This window comes from Urocitellus parryii, chromosome 2 (genome assembly GCF_045843805.1).
Source record: "Urocitellus parryii isolate mUroPar1 chromosome 2, mUroPar1.hap1, whole genome shotgun sequence".
NCBI classification, from domain to species: Eukaryota; Metazoa; Chordata; class Mammalia; order Rodentia; family Sciuridae; genus Urocitellus; species Urocitellus parryii.
Genome location: NC_135532.1, coordinates 65,325,265 through 65,342,678, shown reverse-complemented (window position 1 = coordinate 65,342,678; position 17,414 = coordinate 65,325,265). Strand labels below are relative to the sequence as shown.

At 35.9% G+C, this 17,414-nt stretch overlaps 1 protein-coding gene and 1 pseudogene across 1 annotated transcript in view; both read right to left on the bottom strand.

The window, feature by feature from the left end:
• Pibf1 (progesterone immunomodulatory binding factor 1) overlaps window positions 1-17,414 on the bottom strand; it is a 239,713-nt gene that overhangs the window by 29,827 nt on the left and 192,472 nt on the right. The window contains exon 16 of the mRNA XM_026398092.2: window positions 12,480-12,564. Within this exon, the coding sequence (XP_026253877.1) occupies window positions 12,480-12,564 (85 nt within the window). The remainder of the gene's footprint in view (window positions 1-12,479; window positions 12,565-17,414) is intronic.
• Window positions 2,573-4,010, bottom strand: LOC113189350 (26S proteasome regulatory subunit 4 pseudogene; annotated as a pseudogene).

Sequence of the window (17,414 nt, the reverse complement as noted above, 5' to 3'; positions counted from 1 at the left end):
AAAAATAAATATTAAAATTCTCTCTCTTTCTCTTTCTCCCTCTCTCTTTAAAAAAAAAATAAAATAAAAAGAACAAAGAAAATATGAAACTCCTTCAGCTACCAGCAAGACAGTATTATAGCAATTTATCAAAAAGAAAAATCACCCCTGCCACCGCAATTTGATTTAAACAGTCTTCATTTTCCACAGTAGTGCATTTTTTTTTTAAAAATCCAGAGATGTTTAACCACTGAGCCACATTTCTAGTTCTTTTTATTTTTTGAAAGGGTCTCACTAAGTTGTTCAGGGCCTTGCTAAGTTGCTTAGACTGGCTTCAAACTTGCAATCCCCCTGTTCCTGAGTAGGGTGCTATAACATAATTGATTTGAAAGCATTTTAAACCATTTGGGAGAAAGAAGTTATACAAATTTAAAATATTTTAATTCCCTAAATTTTCTCAGATGTGAATTCACATATTCTTATATGTAAAAATTAGGCATTCTAAAACTTCATAGGGAAAATATAACTTACATTATGTATGTGTGCTTTAGGTTTTCACAACTTTCTTTAAAATACTCATTTACAATGGGTGTGGTGACATATCCTGTAATCCCAGCAACTTGGGAGGCTGAGGCAGGAGGATCACTAGTTCAAGGAAAGCCTTGGCAATTTAGCAAGACCCTGTCTCAAAATAAAAAAGAAAAAGGAGTGGGGGATGTGTAGCTCAGTGGTGGAGTGAGTTCAATTGAACCCTGGGTTCGATCTTCAGTACTATAAGTAAAAAAAAAAAAAAAAAAAAAGGTTTAACTTAAAGAGCACCACTATTGATGAGAAATGTATGAACCTGAAAAGTAATTTTATTTTAAGGAAAAAAATAACAGACTTTCTGTGTTTCTTTTTCTTTCTTTTCTTTTTTTTAAAGTCATGCTGACTGTAAAATTTAACTACAAAGGTGTATAAGAAAAACATGTAAAAAGGTATTCTTAAGAAAATTTCAAAACAGTTAAGTATGAACCAAAAAGAGTGACACACATATAAAAATATGCAATTTGTTGGAACTCTTTAAGAAGTAGATTGCCTAAGGGGCACTTGAGATGCTGAAATGTCCCTGAAATCTTCCGAGAAATCACAAAGAACATATGAGTTAGTATCCGGGAACATAAACATACCATAAAAGAATGATAATTATACTGTGACTTCACTTTTAAGAAACCTGGCTGACTGCAGGTTTTGTTTTCTTTTGTTAAGCCACATACACTGCCATAGAAGCAAGTTATCTAGGATAATGGGAGTCAGTCCAACATTCAGGCAAGTATGGGGCCTTGTACATTCTAGGAACTTAGTAAAGAGTGGTTGACTAATTCTGGTTAAATACTAACTGAAATGACTATGATCCCTGAGAGATGTTATTGGTAGAAACATTGAATAAGGGGACAGCAGATATCTGAGGTCTTAGAAACAGATGTCTTTTCTCTCTCTCTTTCTTTCTTTATGTGTGGTCCTGGGATTGAACTCAGGGCCTCATGCTTGGAAGGCAAACTCTCTACCACTGAGCTACACCTTCAGCCTGAAACAAATGTCTTCTATTCTACAAATATATATTATTCCTTAGAGGCTTAATAAGCTAGAGGTTGCTGTGGCTATGACTACTATGTCCTGAGGTTTAGGAGCAGTTCTATTCTAGACAAACATTCCAGACATGACTTCCTATTGGCTACTTTCAGACAGCTCTTTGGAATTGTTCTTGGGTGTAGGAGAGCTATGTGCTTTGTCCAGCAAAAATGGTATTAGTTGGGGCTGGGGTTGTAGCTCAGTGGTAGAGTGCTTGCCTAGCCTGTGTGAGCCCTGGGTTTGATCCCTAGCACAATGTAAAACTAAATAAACAAAATAAAAGTATTGTGTCCATTTACAACTACCAAAAAAAAAAAAGTATTAGTTATCAGAGTGCAATATTTTTTTAAAGGGGAGGGAATAAAGATATATTAAATGTCAATTTTTAAAGCTTTCAATTTGACAGTTTGCAATGATTACTGATGATTAAAAAGGGCCATAATTTGTTTAATAAACTTTTAAATGAGTATTTGGATGCTAAATGCTGCACTAAAGGCTAATATACAACGAGAAATTTGGCACTCTATTGGGCAAAACAGATGCATAATTGTGATGTAACTGTTATGCACACTAATAAAAATATTAATAGGCATTAGGTATGAGGTAGAAAATGATGATTTTCTCTCGCCCTCTTTTTTTTTTTTTTTTGATACTGGGGATTGAACTCAGGGATGCTTTACTACTGAACCACATCCCCAGCCCTTTGTATTTTTTATTTTGAGACAGGGTCTTGCTAATTTTAGGCCCTACTAAATTGCTGAGACTGGCCTTGAACTTGCAATCCTTCTGCCTCAACCTCCCAAGTTGCTGGGATTATAGGCATGTTCCACCATGCCAGGCTTTCTTAATTTTGAAGAATTTATAACATTTATTTTGTCTGTGAAAGAGCACGCTTTATTCGGAAGCAGAGAGCAGCACAGTGACCAAGAGAAGGTGCCCAATGGGCATCCTATACGTCGTACTCCAGAAGATACACAGGATGTTTTGCTAATAAAAATCAACAGGAACGTGGATTCTTCTGGGCAACTTCCCCAAACTCAACCCTCTCAGGGGTCAAGAAAACTCCTGAAGGCAACTATGGTTCACTAGAGATAGAGGCCCTCAGGGGTGCCTTCTTGTTTTTTATAAAGAACATTTTCTTTAGATTTTTTTGAAGTCTTCATTTGTTACTTTCATTCTACGTTCTCTCAAGGCCATCAGACCAGCTTCTGTACAGATTGCCTTGATGTCAGCACCAGAGAGGTCGTCCTTTGCCATAATTCAATCGTCCAGGGCTACGTCATCGGCTAGTGTCACGTCATCGGCCAGTGTCATCCGGCTTGTGTGAATCTGAAAGATTCTTAGTCTTTTCATCAGGCAGGGGGAACTCAATCTTTCTGTCAATGCGACCTGGTCTGATAAGTGCTGGATCCAGAGTTTCTATTTGGTTTGTGGCCATGATAACTTTCACGTCTCCTCTTGAATCAAATCCATCCAACTGGTTCAACAATTCCAACATTGTCCGCTGAATCTCTTTCGCCTCCAGAATTTGATTCGTATCTTTTGGTCCCAATGGCATCGATTTCATCAATGAACACAATGGATGGTGCATGTTCTTCAGCAACTCGAAACAATTCCCGCACAAGTTTGGGACCGTTACCTAGTTACTTCCAAATAAGTTCAGAGCCAACCACTGTTAAGAAAGTGGCTGAGGTTTGGTTTGCTACGGCTCTGGCTAACAAGGTTTTACCTGTGCCAGGTGGACCATAGAGAATGACCCCCTTCGGGGGCTTTATACCCATCTCTTCATAGTATTCAGGGTGGGTGAGAGGAAGCTCCACAGATTCCTTAATTTCCTGGATTTGGTTGTCCAACCCCCCAATATCTGCATAGGTCTCCTGGGGGGCCTTTTTCACCTTCATCACTGTGACCAAGGGATCTGTGTCATCCATCAGCACTCCTATCACGGCATGCACTTTGTGGTTGAGCAGAACTGAGCAGCCTGGTTCCAACAGATCCTTGTCTACAAATGAAAGGATGCTGACATAGTGTTCTGAGCCCACAGATGTGTACACGATGGCGTGATTGTCATCAATGATCTCTTCCAAAGTTCCTACTGACATTGGGGTCCCCCTCAGATCATCCACCTTTGATCTTTCCTCCTCTTGCTTTTCTTCTAATAGTTTCATTTGTTCTTGATTTCTAATGAATTCTTCTTCCATGAGAAGATAATCTTTAATTCTTTCTAACTTCAGTAATTTCAAGCGGCACTGAGTGTGAGGTGTCACCAGTGGGAGTTTGCTGGCAGCATCTGGTCCCTTTGTTTTCTTCTTCTTTTTCCCACTCTGGTTGGTACAGGAGGTTCATATTTTTTTTTTCTTATCCTTGTCATCCTTCTTGCCACCTCCAGGACCATGACCACCACTCTGACTTTGACCCATCTTGCCGAAGAATTGATAACACTTAAAAGTGACCTTTGAAATGGGTGTAAAAGAGGAAAGGAAATCTATTTTTTGAATTACTGTTACATGCCAGGAGCTTAATTACATTATTTAATCCTTATACAACTCTTCAAAGTAGATATTACCTTTATTCACAAATGTGAAACAGTTTTTATTTTTATTTTTTTAAATATTTATTTCCTTTAGTTTTCGGCAGACACAACATCTTTGTTTGTATGCGGTGCTGAGGATCGATCCCGGGCCACACGCATGCCAGGAGAGCGTGCTACTGCTTGAGCCACATCCCCAGCCCCTGGAAACAGTTTTTAAACGGATAAAATTATTACCTCAAGAATCTATAGCTATTAAGCAGCAGAGATGGGATATGAACCCAAGTCTTGTCTGTCTGATTGCTAGCTTTTCCTACAATATTTAAAAATGCAGGTGACACAAGGAATATAAAGGTAATCCCAGCCTTACAATTTAAGAACAGAGCTGAACATGTACACAGAGTAGAAGGCAGAATGGGATCAATCCAGCTGTCCATCTTCTCCATGTTTATACACCCAGGGTGCCAAGTGGTGCTAAAGAGAAATTACACAGAATGGTACCACTATAAATATATGACTTCTTTTTTTTTTTTTTTTTTTAAAGAGAGAGAGAGAGAGAGAGAGAGAGAGAGAGAGAGAGAGAGAATTTTAATATTTATTTTTTAGTTCTCGGCGGACACAACATCTTTGTTTGTATGTGGTGCTGAGGATCGAACCTGGGCCGCACGCATGCCAGGCAAGCACGCTACCACTTGAGCCACATCCCCAGCCCAATATATGACTTCTTAATGTGGGAATTCTTTCACTCATTCATTTGAGAACTATTTCAAAATTCTTCCTTCCTCAAAACTCTGGCCCTGCTGGGGAGACAGCTCAGTGGTAGAACACTGGCCTAGCATGCTTGAGGCCCCAAGTTTAATCCCTAGTGCCATAAGGAAAAAAAAAAACCCTGTGAAATAAAAAAGCTCTACCACCACTACCACATAGCAAATAATAGTAATAAATAATCTTGTTCTGCTCTACATTAAAACAAAACAAAACAAAACTCTGACCCATTCATGCCTCTTTCCATTAGAAAACATCCATTAAGTAGAAACTCCTTAAATTATTACCACCAGTTAGAGTTTGGATGAGTGTCCTCCAAAAGTCCATGTGTTAAAGGCTTGGTCTCTAGCTTGGCACTACTGAGAGACGGTGAAGACAATTCAGGTAGGGCTTAGTCCAGGTCTTAGGTCACAGGGGGCATATCCTTTAAGAGAATAGTAGGATCCCAGCCCCTTTCTCTTCCTCTTTTTCTTTCCAGCTATGAGGTGTGAAGTTTTGTTTTGCCATGTGTTCTCACCATGATATGATGTCTTATGATGTAACCAGAAGCAAGAGGGCCAATCATGTACTGAAATTTCTAAACCATAGGTCAAAATAAACCTTTTCTCTTTATAACTTGATTATTTCAGATATTTGTTATAGTGTTGGAAAGCTGACTAACATACCAACAAATTTCCAAACTTACTTTTATCCTCACACAATCTTTCTACTCTTCTAATTGAAGAAAGGCGATCCTTTGGTCCAAAGCTAAATCCCATCCATTTGCTGCAGCTCTCCTCCTTTCTTTTCCCCTGGCTTTTGGAGCTCCATTAGGAGCCAGGTGTGGTGGCGCATGCCTGTAATCCCAGCAACTCAGAGAGCTGAAGCAGGTTGATTGCAAGTTCAGCGCCAGCCTCAGCAGTTTAGTAAGACACTAAGCAACTTAGTGAGATCTTTTTTTTGTTTTTTTTTGTTTTTTTTAAAGAGAGAGTGAGAAGGGAGGGAGAGAGAGAGAGAGAGAGAGAGAGAGAGAGAGAGAGAGAGAGAGAGAGAGAGAGAATTTTTAATATTTATTTTTTAGTTCTCGGCGGACACAACATCTTTGTTGGTATGTGGTGCTGAGGATCGAACCCGGGCCGCACGCATGCCAGGCGAGTGCGCGACCGCTTGAGCCACATCCTCAGCCCACTTAGTGAGATCTTATCTCAAAATATAAAAAATGAAAAGGGGTATAGGCATGGCTCAGTGGTTAAATGCCCCTGGGTTCAGTCCCTGGTAAGAAACAAACAAGATACTTTTCCTACTCTCAAAAATTTATTTCTGAGAAAATACGACCAAATACATATAAAGAAAAGCAGTATTAGGGACTAGGGAGTATAGCTCGGTACTGCTCATGGTAGTACACCTGCCAAGCATGGGAGCACTGGTGAGGCCTGGGTTCCGTCCCCAGCACCACAAACAACAAACCACCCCTGCCCCACCCAGAAAAAAGCAGTTAGAAGTTCACTGGTGATCAGGAACTCTTATATAATTTAAGGCAAATATGAGTGTATGAAAACTAAAGGTAATTAATTAAGATTCCTGAGAGAGAATCTCAAGAAAAATTCCACTCCAGGAGAGTACATTTCTTATACTCAAAATCTTTTAAACTAAATGTCTTCAATTTTTACTGTTTACTAAGAGTGAGATCATGAGTTGATCGTTTTCCTTTTACCTCTTTCTTTTTAAACCTGATTATTTAAGGCTAATATTTTATTTACACTAGGTCTTACTCTTAGTACCCTTGAAGACATTTAAGTATAAAACAGAAATGACCTACCTGAAGGAAACAGAAAAAAGTTATTCTAAGGAATCAAAAGTAAAACATGGGAAAAACAGATGATAACACCTGGATAAGGCATTCAGCTTTGAGTTTTCTGGCAACTAAGACAAAAAGGAAACATATTAAATTATAAAATTTTCATTTTTTGACAAAAATAAAGATATAACTTCTTCTACAGAGGCAAAAACTTTCCTGGAACTCATGCAAGCAATAACTCTTCCTGAAATCTGATGTCTAAACAGAACTAAGGAGAAGGACTTTTTTCTCCCCTGGGAAAAAAAAATGGATTTACTTCTAATTTTGACAGTGTGTAATCATGGTTGAATCATTTAACTCTTATCAGCATCAGTTTCATCTGTAACCAGGGGGTGGAGGGGACAGTGGTATTTACCAGTGGACTGTAGTAAAAATTAAATTAGATAATATATGTGGAAGTATTTAGTAGACTGCCTTAAGTACTTTTACAAAACAAAGAGAAATCACACCAGACTTTGTTTTGATCTTCTTTCTGTAAAAGCTGAAGGCATGATAATAAATTGTGCATTAATGGAAGGAATTTTATGAAGAGAGCGATCTTGTCTTTTCTCCCCAGGGGGAATATCTGAGACAAAGAGAATTTTTTTTTTTTTATTGGTGGTGCTCACTCAGGACAGAACTTCTTGCATGCTAGGCAGGTGCTCTACCACAGAGTCACACCCCCAGCTTTCTCCACTCTGATTTATGGTTTCACTGAAAAAGGGGACAAAATCTGGAGAATTTAAGCCAGACACAGTGGCTTAATACCTGTAGTCCCAACTTCTCTGAGGCTGAGGTGGGAGGATCACCTGAGTTTATGAATTTAAGACCAGTCTGGGCAATATGACCTCAAAACAAAACAAAACCAAGGCAAACAACAAAAACCCAACCCTCTCTCCAAAAACCCTTGAATTTAGAAGAGAACTCAAATTCAATTTACGATAGAAAAAATTTAAAAAAAAAATATTTTTTTAGTTTTCAATAGACCTTTATTGTATTTATTTACATGTGGTGCTAAGAATTGAACCCACTGCCTCACACATGCTAGACAAGTGCTCTCCCACTGAGCCACAACCCCAGACCCTCAATTTATGATAGAAATTTTAAGTTAGCATTTTATAGTGCAAATCCTTTTTTTTTTTTTGGTCCAGGGATTAAACCCAGGAACTCTTAATCATTGAGTCACATTCCCAGCCCTTTTAAATATTTTATTTATATTTTACTTTATGGCTTAGTTGCTGAGGGTCTTGCTCAATTGCTGAGGCTGGCTTTGAACTCATGATTCTTCAGCCTCCCAAACTGCTGAGATTATAGGCGTGCTCCATTGTCTGGTTTAAGCAAATCCTTTAACTTAACATATTGAAGGCAGCTGAACTTTGTACTCCAAAAAGACAACCTAAAATGCTATTTTTTCATACCTACTTTCTCTTTGTATTTTTATATCATTTAAAAACTATTAAAAAACATAATATTAGACTAATATTTTTGTAAAGAAAAGTTAAGGCTAGGGCTGGGGATGTGGCTCAAGCGGTAGCGCGCTCGCCTGGCATGCATGCGGCCCGGGTTCGATCCTCAGCACCACATACAAAGATGTTGTGTCCGCCGAGAACTAAAAAATAAATATTAAAAAATTCGCTCTCTCTCTCTCTCTCTCCCCCCACTCTCTCTTTTAAAAAAAAAAAAAAAAGTTAAGGCTAAAAATCACCTAACACTTAACTCATAATTACAAATATATGGAACTATTTCCTGAATATATAAATACTAAAAACTTATAGCATTGGAAGCCAATATGCAGTTTTGAAAATCTTTAGAATACAACTTAACTCTCAGCATGGGAATAGATACTTTTAAGTCAATATTTTGAGCTAATACTAATATAGAAAGGATAAACTCTTTGTGGGTAGGTTTCAAATGTTTTAGAATTTTTTGTTTAGAATTGTCCTACTTGGCAGGGCACAGTGGTACATGCCTGTAATCCTGACAGCTCGAGGCAGGAGGATAGCAAGTTCAAAGCCAGCCTTAGCAATTTAGTGAGGCCATAAGCAACTTAGCAAGACTCTGTCTCTAAATAAAATATTAAAAAGGGCTGGGATGTGGTTGAGTGGTTAATGCCCCTGGGTTCAATCCCCAGTACTGAAAAAGAAAAAAAAAAAAAAAAAAGAAAAAAATTATTCTACCCGTTTTCTTTTTTTCATTTAATTTCATTTTCACCAAGTGAGTTGGTGATCTCATTCACATTACAGGAACATGTACGGCCTCATCATAACTAAGTAACTGCTGAAAAGTCAAGCTAGAGCTCTTTAACAAAATGAGAAATTTTAAAATGTTCACTTGGTCTCTTTTTAAATTGCTCATTTGAATTGTTGAAATTTTATTGATTAAAACTATGACTTAAATTAGGTAATTTTTCCAGGCCCTTGATTAGTGTGATGCAAACTAGTAGCCTTGGGTACAAACTGTCAAGAGGCAGTGGCTCTTGGGTGTTGACCCTGCACTTGGCACTGCCCTGAGAATGGCGCCTCCTTAACATTTTGTGCTCTAGGTGCCTTACTTGCCTCACTCTAGTAATGGTTCTGATTTTCACTTTCAAAAAATATTTATCAAGCGTTAGAGGGAAGAGGGGTTAGGGCTTAGTTCAGTAATAAGAGTACTTGCCCAGCATGTTCTAGACTCTGGGTTTGATCCCTAGCATAGAAAAAAAAAGTCGGTTATTTATTTACTTATTTACTTGTGGTGCTGGGGAGTACCACACTGATCCATATTCCTAGTCCTTTTAAATTTTATTCTGAGACAGGGCCTCAATAATTGCTGAGGCTGGCCTTGAATTAGCAATCCTCTTTCTTCAGCCTCCAAAGTTACTAGAATTGCAAGTGTATGCCCTGGGCCCTCAATTATTTTTATCTGACCCTTATCTATTGGTTATTCTGAGCATGTGAACTTCAAAACCATAAATATTCATAAGTGAATAAATCAGTATTCATTCAATGCTATGTAGACCCTTTGTTTTGTTGGGCAAATGATCAAGTGAATGGCCAAGCGTTTCCTGGGGTCAACAGTGGTGATCTTTCCATATAACCAGCCTGCATAGACCTTTGCATCTTAACACACTATGCATGTTGGTATTTAATAGTTCTTAGAAAAAGATAACAAACTTGGGTCTGATTTTCTTTACTAAGCTTTAATTTTTATTTTGCTTCAAAAAAAAACACTGCTTTTCTTTAGATGGCTGGTATTATGAAGAGCCCAACATTAGATTATTAACTATAATTTCCAAGTGAAGATATACTGTCAAATACATAAAAACTACCTGATAATTATTTAATTAGATATGCACCCATACAAATTTCACTGATGTCTTGCAGTAGCAGGAAATGCATATAAGTAAAACTTTTCAGTTATTATTTGGACTCATTTCAAGTGATTGCAAATATGACATAAAATATATGAATTAAAATTGCTTATATGCAGTGTGTAGCATATTTCTTTAAAATCAAATAAGAACCACCACTCTAAAGAAAGAAAGAGGAAGAAAGAAAGAAAGAAAGAAAGAAAGAAAGAAAGAAAGAAAGAAAGAAAGAAAGAAAGAAAGAAAGAAACTGTTATGCAGCTTTATGGAAAAAAATGTTGTTGATATGACTGACTAGACATCAGTAATTATTATACTATGTTAAATATTCAACTTCAAAAGCATGTAAAAATTCCACATAATGAATGAATCAGGCTTTCACAGCAGAAAAACAATGATTTGAAGGCAGAATTCTAGGAATAAGTGGGGGAAAAGAAAAGAAAAAGACTGGGGATGGGATGTAGTTCAGTGGCAAAGTACCCCAGGTTCAATCCCCAGTACGAAACAAACAAATGAAGTCATTTCTAAGATTGAGACAATCCTTCAATTTCTCTGACACCATTTCTAAGATATGTACCTTAAAACTGCTTCCAGTAATAGTCCTTAATATATCTTTCTCAAAATATATTTATAGTAGCTTCTTCCTAAATGGCTGGTATACCTTTTCCAGACTAGGAAACAATGTTTTTAGGATACTCTTGAGTCAGTGATCTGCTTTGAATGTATCTTTCTCTTTTAGGATACCAAAATGATAAAGATGGCTAAAATGAGGCATTAGATAGGCCAGTGGTAAAAATGCTTTGGATTATAAACTAGGATTAACAATACCAAATGTTGTCTAGGATGCATAGTTACTAGAACTCTCATTAATTGCAGATAGAAATACAAAAGTATACTCATTTTGCAGGGTGTGGTGGCATATTCCTGTAATCCCAGCAATCCAGGAGGCTGAGGCAGGAGGAGGATCACAAGCTCAAGGCCAGCCTTAGCCACTTAGCAAGGTCCTAAGCAACTCTGTGAGACCCTGTCTCTATATAAAAAATTAAAAGGGCGGGGGATGTGGTTCAATGGTTAAGCATCTTTGGTTTCAATCCCCTACACCAAACAAACAAAAAACCCCACTAATTTTGGAAAAGTCTAGCAGTTTCTTATAAACATTCACTTTAATTACCATTTACTCAGTTTGTGTCCCAGGATATGTACCCAGAGAAATGAAAATTTAGGTTTACACAAAAATCTATATACAGCTATTTTATTCATAGATTAAATTAAAGCTGCTTTATTTATAATTTCATAATATATTACATCAAAATATTAATAAAATAAATCAATAATTATAATATTAATATACCATATTATTTTATTTGTATACATCTGAAAATGGAAATGACTTAAATATCTATCAACTAGTGAACAGACCAACAAACTGTGGTAGGCCTATAAAACGAACTATCCCATTCAGTAACTGAAAAAAGCCAGACTCAAAAGGATACATATTGGGGCTGGAGTTGTGGCTCAGTGGTAGAGCACTTGCCTAGCATGCGTGAGGCGCTGGGTTCAATCCCTGGCACCATATAAAAATAAAGCAAACAAAATAAAGGTATTGTATCCATCCACAAATAAAAAAAATATTTAAAGAAGGCTACATATTGACAATTTTTATTTTTATGACATTACGTGAAAGATAAAACTGTAGAAAATAGATTAGTGGTTGTTAAGGCAGGGGATTAGGGAAAAGGGGCAACTACCAAGGGTGCATGGGAGACTTTTTGGGGTGGTGAAATTATTCAGTATATTGACTGTGGTAGTAGTTACAGATTGTATGTTTGTCAGAAAAACCAGAAATGTATGCCAAAATGAGTGAATCTTACTGTTTGTATATTATACCTTAATAAATAAGACTAAAAAAACAAAACAAAACTGGGCATGTATCTTGGGTACTAACTAGCATTTGGCAAGCCACTTAAAACTCATTTTTCTTCCTACAAAATGGGGATAATTATTTTAAAAGATTTTTGTTAAGGAACAAATGAAATAAAATAAAAGAACTGCATGAACTTTAAAGCTCAATACAAATACTGTATATTAGGAACTGGGAGTCCACTCATACATAGACAGAGGCACACTAAAGAAATTTATTGTCTCATGGCAGAAAGAGACAAAATAGATAATGAATAAATAATGTGGAAATTCATTGATAGAAATGTGAACAAATCAATACTGGTCAACAAGAGAAAGGGCATTCCAGAAATAAGAATTGACTCTAAGAATAAAATATATCACAAGTTGAATGAAAAGGGCCAGATCACAGTGAGATGCAAACACGAGAAGTTGTTAATGAACAGAGTCAACTGGGATCCAATAATCCTAACCTAACATGGATTCTGAAAATGCTTAAAATGGTAAAAATTATTATAAGATGGAAAAAGTACCTCACGATGATTTAGAAGTTGTTCTAAATCTAGTGCCATTTGATTCTTCATCTGTAGTAAAGCTGACTTTTCTTTATTTAAGTTGCTAGAAAAAAGAAACAACCCAAAATTTTAATAAGTGATCATGCTGGTGTAAATTTAGTTAACAAATATTAAATAGCAAAATAGTAAACATAAATCTTAAAGATAAATTAAATTTGATTTCAAGTTGGTTTGACTTAAAAGATAAATTCAATTTGTAGTTAATAAAGATATCAGACCTGTCATTTTAATGCTTAATTTAATGATTAGCCTAGTCATTTTGTCAAAAGACCTTTTTTTTTTTTTTTTTTTGGTATCCGGATTGCATAGCCCTTTTTATTTTGAGACAGGGTCTTGCTAAGTTGCTGAAACTGGTTTTGATCATGTGATCCTCCTGCCTTGGCCTCCAAGTCGCTAGGATTACAGGTGTGCACCATGATACCAAGCAGAAGATTCTTTCAACAATCATTTGACAATGAAAATGAGAGGCTTTCTACGAACACTTTCTTGCCTACCATAAGCATAAAATCAGTGTTTTAAATTTGACTATTTATTCATAAAATGTAAAAAGAAAGTAAGACTAAAGATAAAAAGAAATTACGTAAGTGTAAAACATTAAAACACAAAATATAGGAGGTCATATTAAAATATTTATACTTAAAAACTAAAAGTAGTAATTTTAAATTTACTGCACACTAAATTACCAGGTATAACTGAGTTAGGTAAATAAATTAGTTTGTGATACACTTGGGAAAATAATTTTTGTCTCTGAATTCTTAGTTCAATCTTAAGTTTCTAAGTCTGCACTGTGAATTTTCCCTTGATGTGACCAATTTTCTGACAGAAGAAGGGGAAAAAGTATCTATGGGTCTAATTATAAGGACATATTAATATTTTAAAAGAGAAATATTTGGGACCTGCTTTCTATTGTCTGTAGTTTTACTATTCAACATACATAAATTAGAACAATTAAGTGAAATATTCTTCTAATGCCATCAGAATAAATTTACTCAATCAGTACTCACAAGAATTAAGAAAAGCAATAATAAACCATAGTAACATAATTCCTCAAATGTTCAGACAAAACTTACAAGGGTAAAATTAATGAGAATTGTTTTGCTAAATATATAAAACATCTTTATACTATACTTTAAGAAAATGGAAAGCTTTTTTTTTTTTTTTTTTTGGTACTGGGGATTAAACTCAGGGGCACTAGACCACTGAGCCACATCCCTAGCCCTATTTTGTATTTTATTTAGAGACAGGGTCTCCCTGAGTTGCTTAGTTTCTTGCAGTTGCTGAGACTGGCTTTGAATTCACAATTTTCCTGTCTCAGCCTCCCAAGCCACTGGGATTACAGGTGAGTGCCACTGCACCTGGCTATGCTGACAATTTTTAAAGTATTAGGCAGAGTTTTTTTTTGTTTTTTTTTTAAATGTGGTACCAGGGATTGAACCCAGGGCCTCATGCATGCTAGGCAAGCACTCTACCACTGAGCTACATTCTCAGCCTCCAAAGCTTTTTTAATACAAGGAGTACATATTCTAGAAGAACTGGTAATTCCAAGGATTTAAGAAGGAAAAGTACACATACTCCTTCTTCCTAGTAATTGAGAACTTTCCCCCAGGAAGCATCTTGGAGTATTCTCTAAAAGAAAGACTAGATGCAATTCTGACTTGTGTTTCCAACTAAGTCCCTGACTCAACTATGTAGTACAAAGCACAATACACACTGCTCCATTGAACCTCAGCTTTCACATCTGTAGTAATGGAAAATATTCAGATATGCCAGAGGGATATGTGAATTATCTAATGTATGATTATATAAAGTGTTGAACTCATAAAACGCAACATAAATGCTATACAGTATTACTAATTTAGATGAAAAACAGGCATCACAGGAAAACAGTAATTAAACGCCAATAAAGGTAAGCAGCTGAGCAGAAAAACAAACTGACTTTCAGAGTTAGGCGCCAGAGATCCTACTAGGCTGAGGAGTTGAAAGAACAAAATGGTATAAAGGAAACTGAGTGTCATGCTCTGCCACAGTCCCCCAAACAGGGTAAGGATCAGGTATTAAACTCTTAAAATTCTCTCTCTCTAGCTGGAATCATTTTGAAAATAAAATATTCTTCAAAATTGAAGTAAACTCCAATAAACAGGACTAGGAATTTTCAAGAAACAGATAAGTTTGTATGTTCATATGTAAGTATGCACAAATACACAATATATAAACATAGCCTATGTGCAGTGCGTACAAAACAGTCTCAAATGCCAACAGGCCCATTAAATAAAAAGTAGTGTAAAGGGAATGTACAGTTGCAGTAATTAAAGGATTTTGACTGGATAATTCTTTAGAAATATTTTATATATAGTGTTTAACTTTTTAAGAATAAAGTAAGTATTCTATGATTAAATAGCAAACCAAGCACACAACATGAAATAAAAGGCAGGCAGATAAATGTTTTATAGAGCAACTGTGTTGTATCTGAAAGACACTGGCTTATCACAAATAGTATGAACTCCATGGACAACATTTCTGTGATTAGAAGATCTGGATATATATTTTCAAAGTGTTTTCTTCATTATAATATACTCAAGTCATAAGAGACTACCTTCAACATGGGAGTCTCTAAAACTTTGACATGATCATATTCACTATTCTGCTAGTATATATGTAGTTACTCAACAGAAGTTTAGTCTCTGTAAGACATATTTCATAACCGTGGAAACTTACCTTTAAGAATACAAAGCTTCTATGTGTGACTCATAAAGCAACTACAAATCTCCTTATAAGCACATCTATCTCGAATGGTATATTACAGCCATAATTGTTAAATTCACTGTTAATTATTACTTAGAAATTCATGTTTATGGCTGTTCCTGCTATATGAAAACATATTCCTGATATATTGTTCTTTAACTTCCTGGATCATTATACTCTGGCTTAGCCATGTAAGAGAAGTTGACAATGTAGTCTTTTCTTCTTTAGTTACCAGTTAAGAATAAACTGAGATCTGACACCAGGGAAAGAAAATTATGTTAATTATTCTCTTTGAATGCCTTCTTTGGTTCTTTAGTAGAGAAAAAACTATATTGCCCAGGCTGTCTCTTGCAGTTTGGTAGAGGAGAGTTAACAGTTCTACTTTTAGGTTGGTAAATACTTTAGTGATAGGGGACTTGAAGCAGTTAGCAGTGACATCTCAAATATAAGCTTTTAACACATTTTTAGTGATTTTGTTACACTGTATATGTGCTTTAACCTTTTTAGAAATTGAATATATTGTATGAATAGCAAGATTTGCAAGGGGGTGAGTGTGATATGGAGGTATCATTTAATTTTGTAAGGAAAGCACAAAATTATTTTGTTCTTTAAAACAATTCTTATTTATGCTGGCACATGCCTGTAATCCCAGTGGCTGGGGAGGCTGAAACAGGAGAATTATGAGTTCAAAGCCAGCCTCAGCAATTTAGCAAGGTCTTAAGCAACTCAGTGAGACCTATCTCTAAATAAAATACCAAAAAGGGCTGGGGATGTGGCTCAGTGGTTGAGTGCCCCTGGGTTCAATCACCGGTACCAAAAAAAAAAAAAAAAAAAATCTTATTTATAAGTTAGAAAAACATTTTTAATAATCATTTGATGTAAATACTCTTTATAATTAAAATCAACACCTACCAAAAAAGAACAGGCATTTTCAAAAACATAACAATTTACTAATCTTTCTGGATGAACCATCTACTGCTTAAATTTTTGAATTAGTAAAGGAAAAAGGGAGTGGAAGTTACATTTACTGAATTTCTCACAAGTGCCAGAAGGTTGTTTTTTTTTTTTTTTTTTTTTTTTTTTTTTGATACTGGGAATTGAACCCAGGGTTCGATATCACTGAGCTATATCCTTAATCCTTTTTATGTTGAGACAGGGCCTTGATAAGTTGCTGAGACTGGCCTAAACCTTGCATTCCTGCCTCAGCCTCCTAAATTGCTGAAATTACATGTGTGCCACCTGGCAGGCCCTGGCTAGAAGCTTTACATGTGTTAGTGTGTTTAATTTTCTTAACCATCCCTTGATGTTCACATTATAATCTACCTATCTATTTATTATTATATTTTTAATCAGCTACACATGACATTACAATGATCTTGGCAATTCATACATTTGAATCATTGGGGTATAATTTTATAGATACATTCACCATAAGGGAAGAAGCCAGGTTGATGTGTATTCAAAACCCAGGATAAATCTACTGTAGGACTTAAAATGCCATTGGCTCAAAGTAGGGTGAAAAATTGAAGGTTTCCAGAATTGTAAGTACAGTGATCCAGCTTACTAGATTCAACTTGTTGACTGAGCTGTCACTTTTATGCCATCATTATATCACATCACTTCATTTATGTAACCAGGGTACAACTATAGTTGCATCTCGAATGCTACAATTAAATGACTGGAAACACTTTGCTTTTTCAAATAAGAAGTTAGTTCTTCAATTGAGAGCAAGCTTTCATATCCTGTGAAATATCTATTCAGGATCTAAGAAATTATGATATGATAAATTTATAAAACAATGTTAAAACACTCAGATGTTTAGCTAAATTTTTTTGCTAGTTAATTCTATAATTGGCATAACTTTAATGATTACAGTTGCTATTAAAAGGAAGTCTTGATTTTTTTTTTTTTTTTACCAATTTCAATATATTTAGAGAAATATAATTTCTCTTTTATGGTGCTGGGGATTAGATCCAGTGCCTTGCACATTCTAAAGAAGTGCTCTACCACTGACCTCTACATACCCAGTCTTTTTTTATTTTGAGATAGGGTCTATCTAAGTTGCCCAAGCTGGCATTTGGGACCCTCTTGTCTCAGCCTCTGGAGAAGCTGGGATCACAGATGTGTACCACTGCACTTGGCTTAACATAT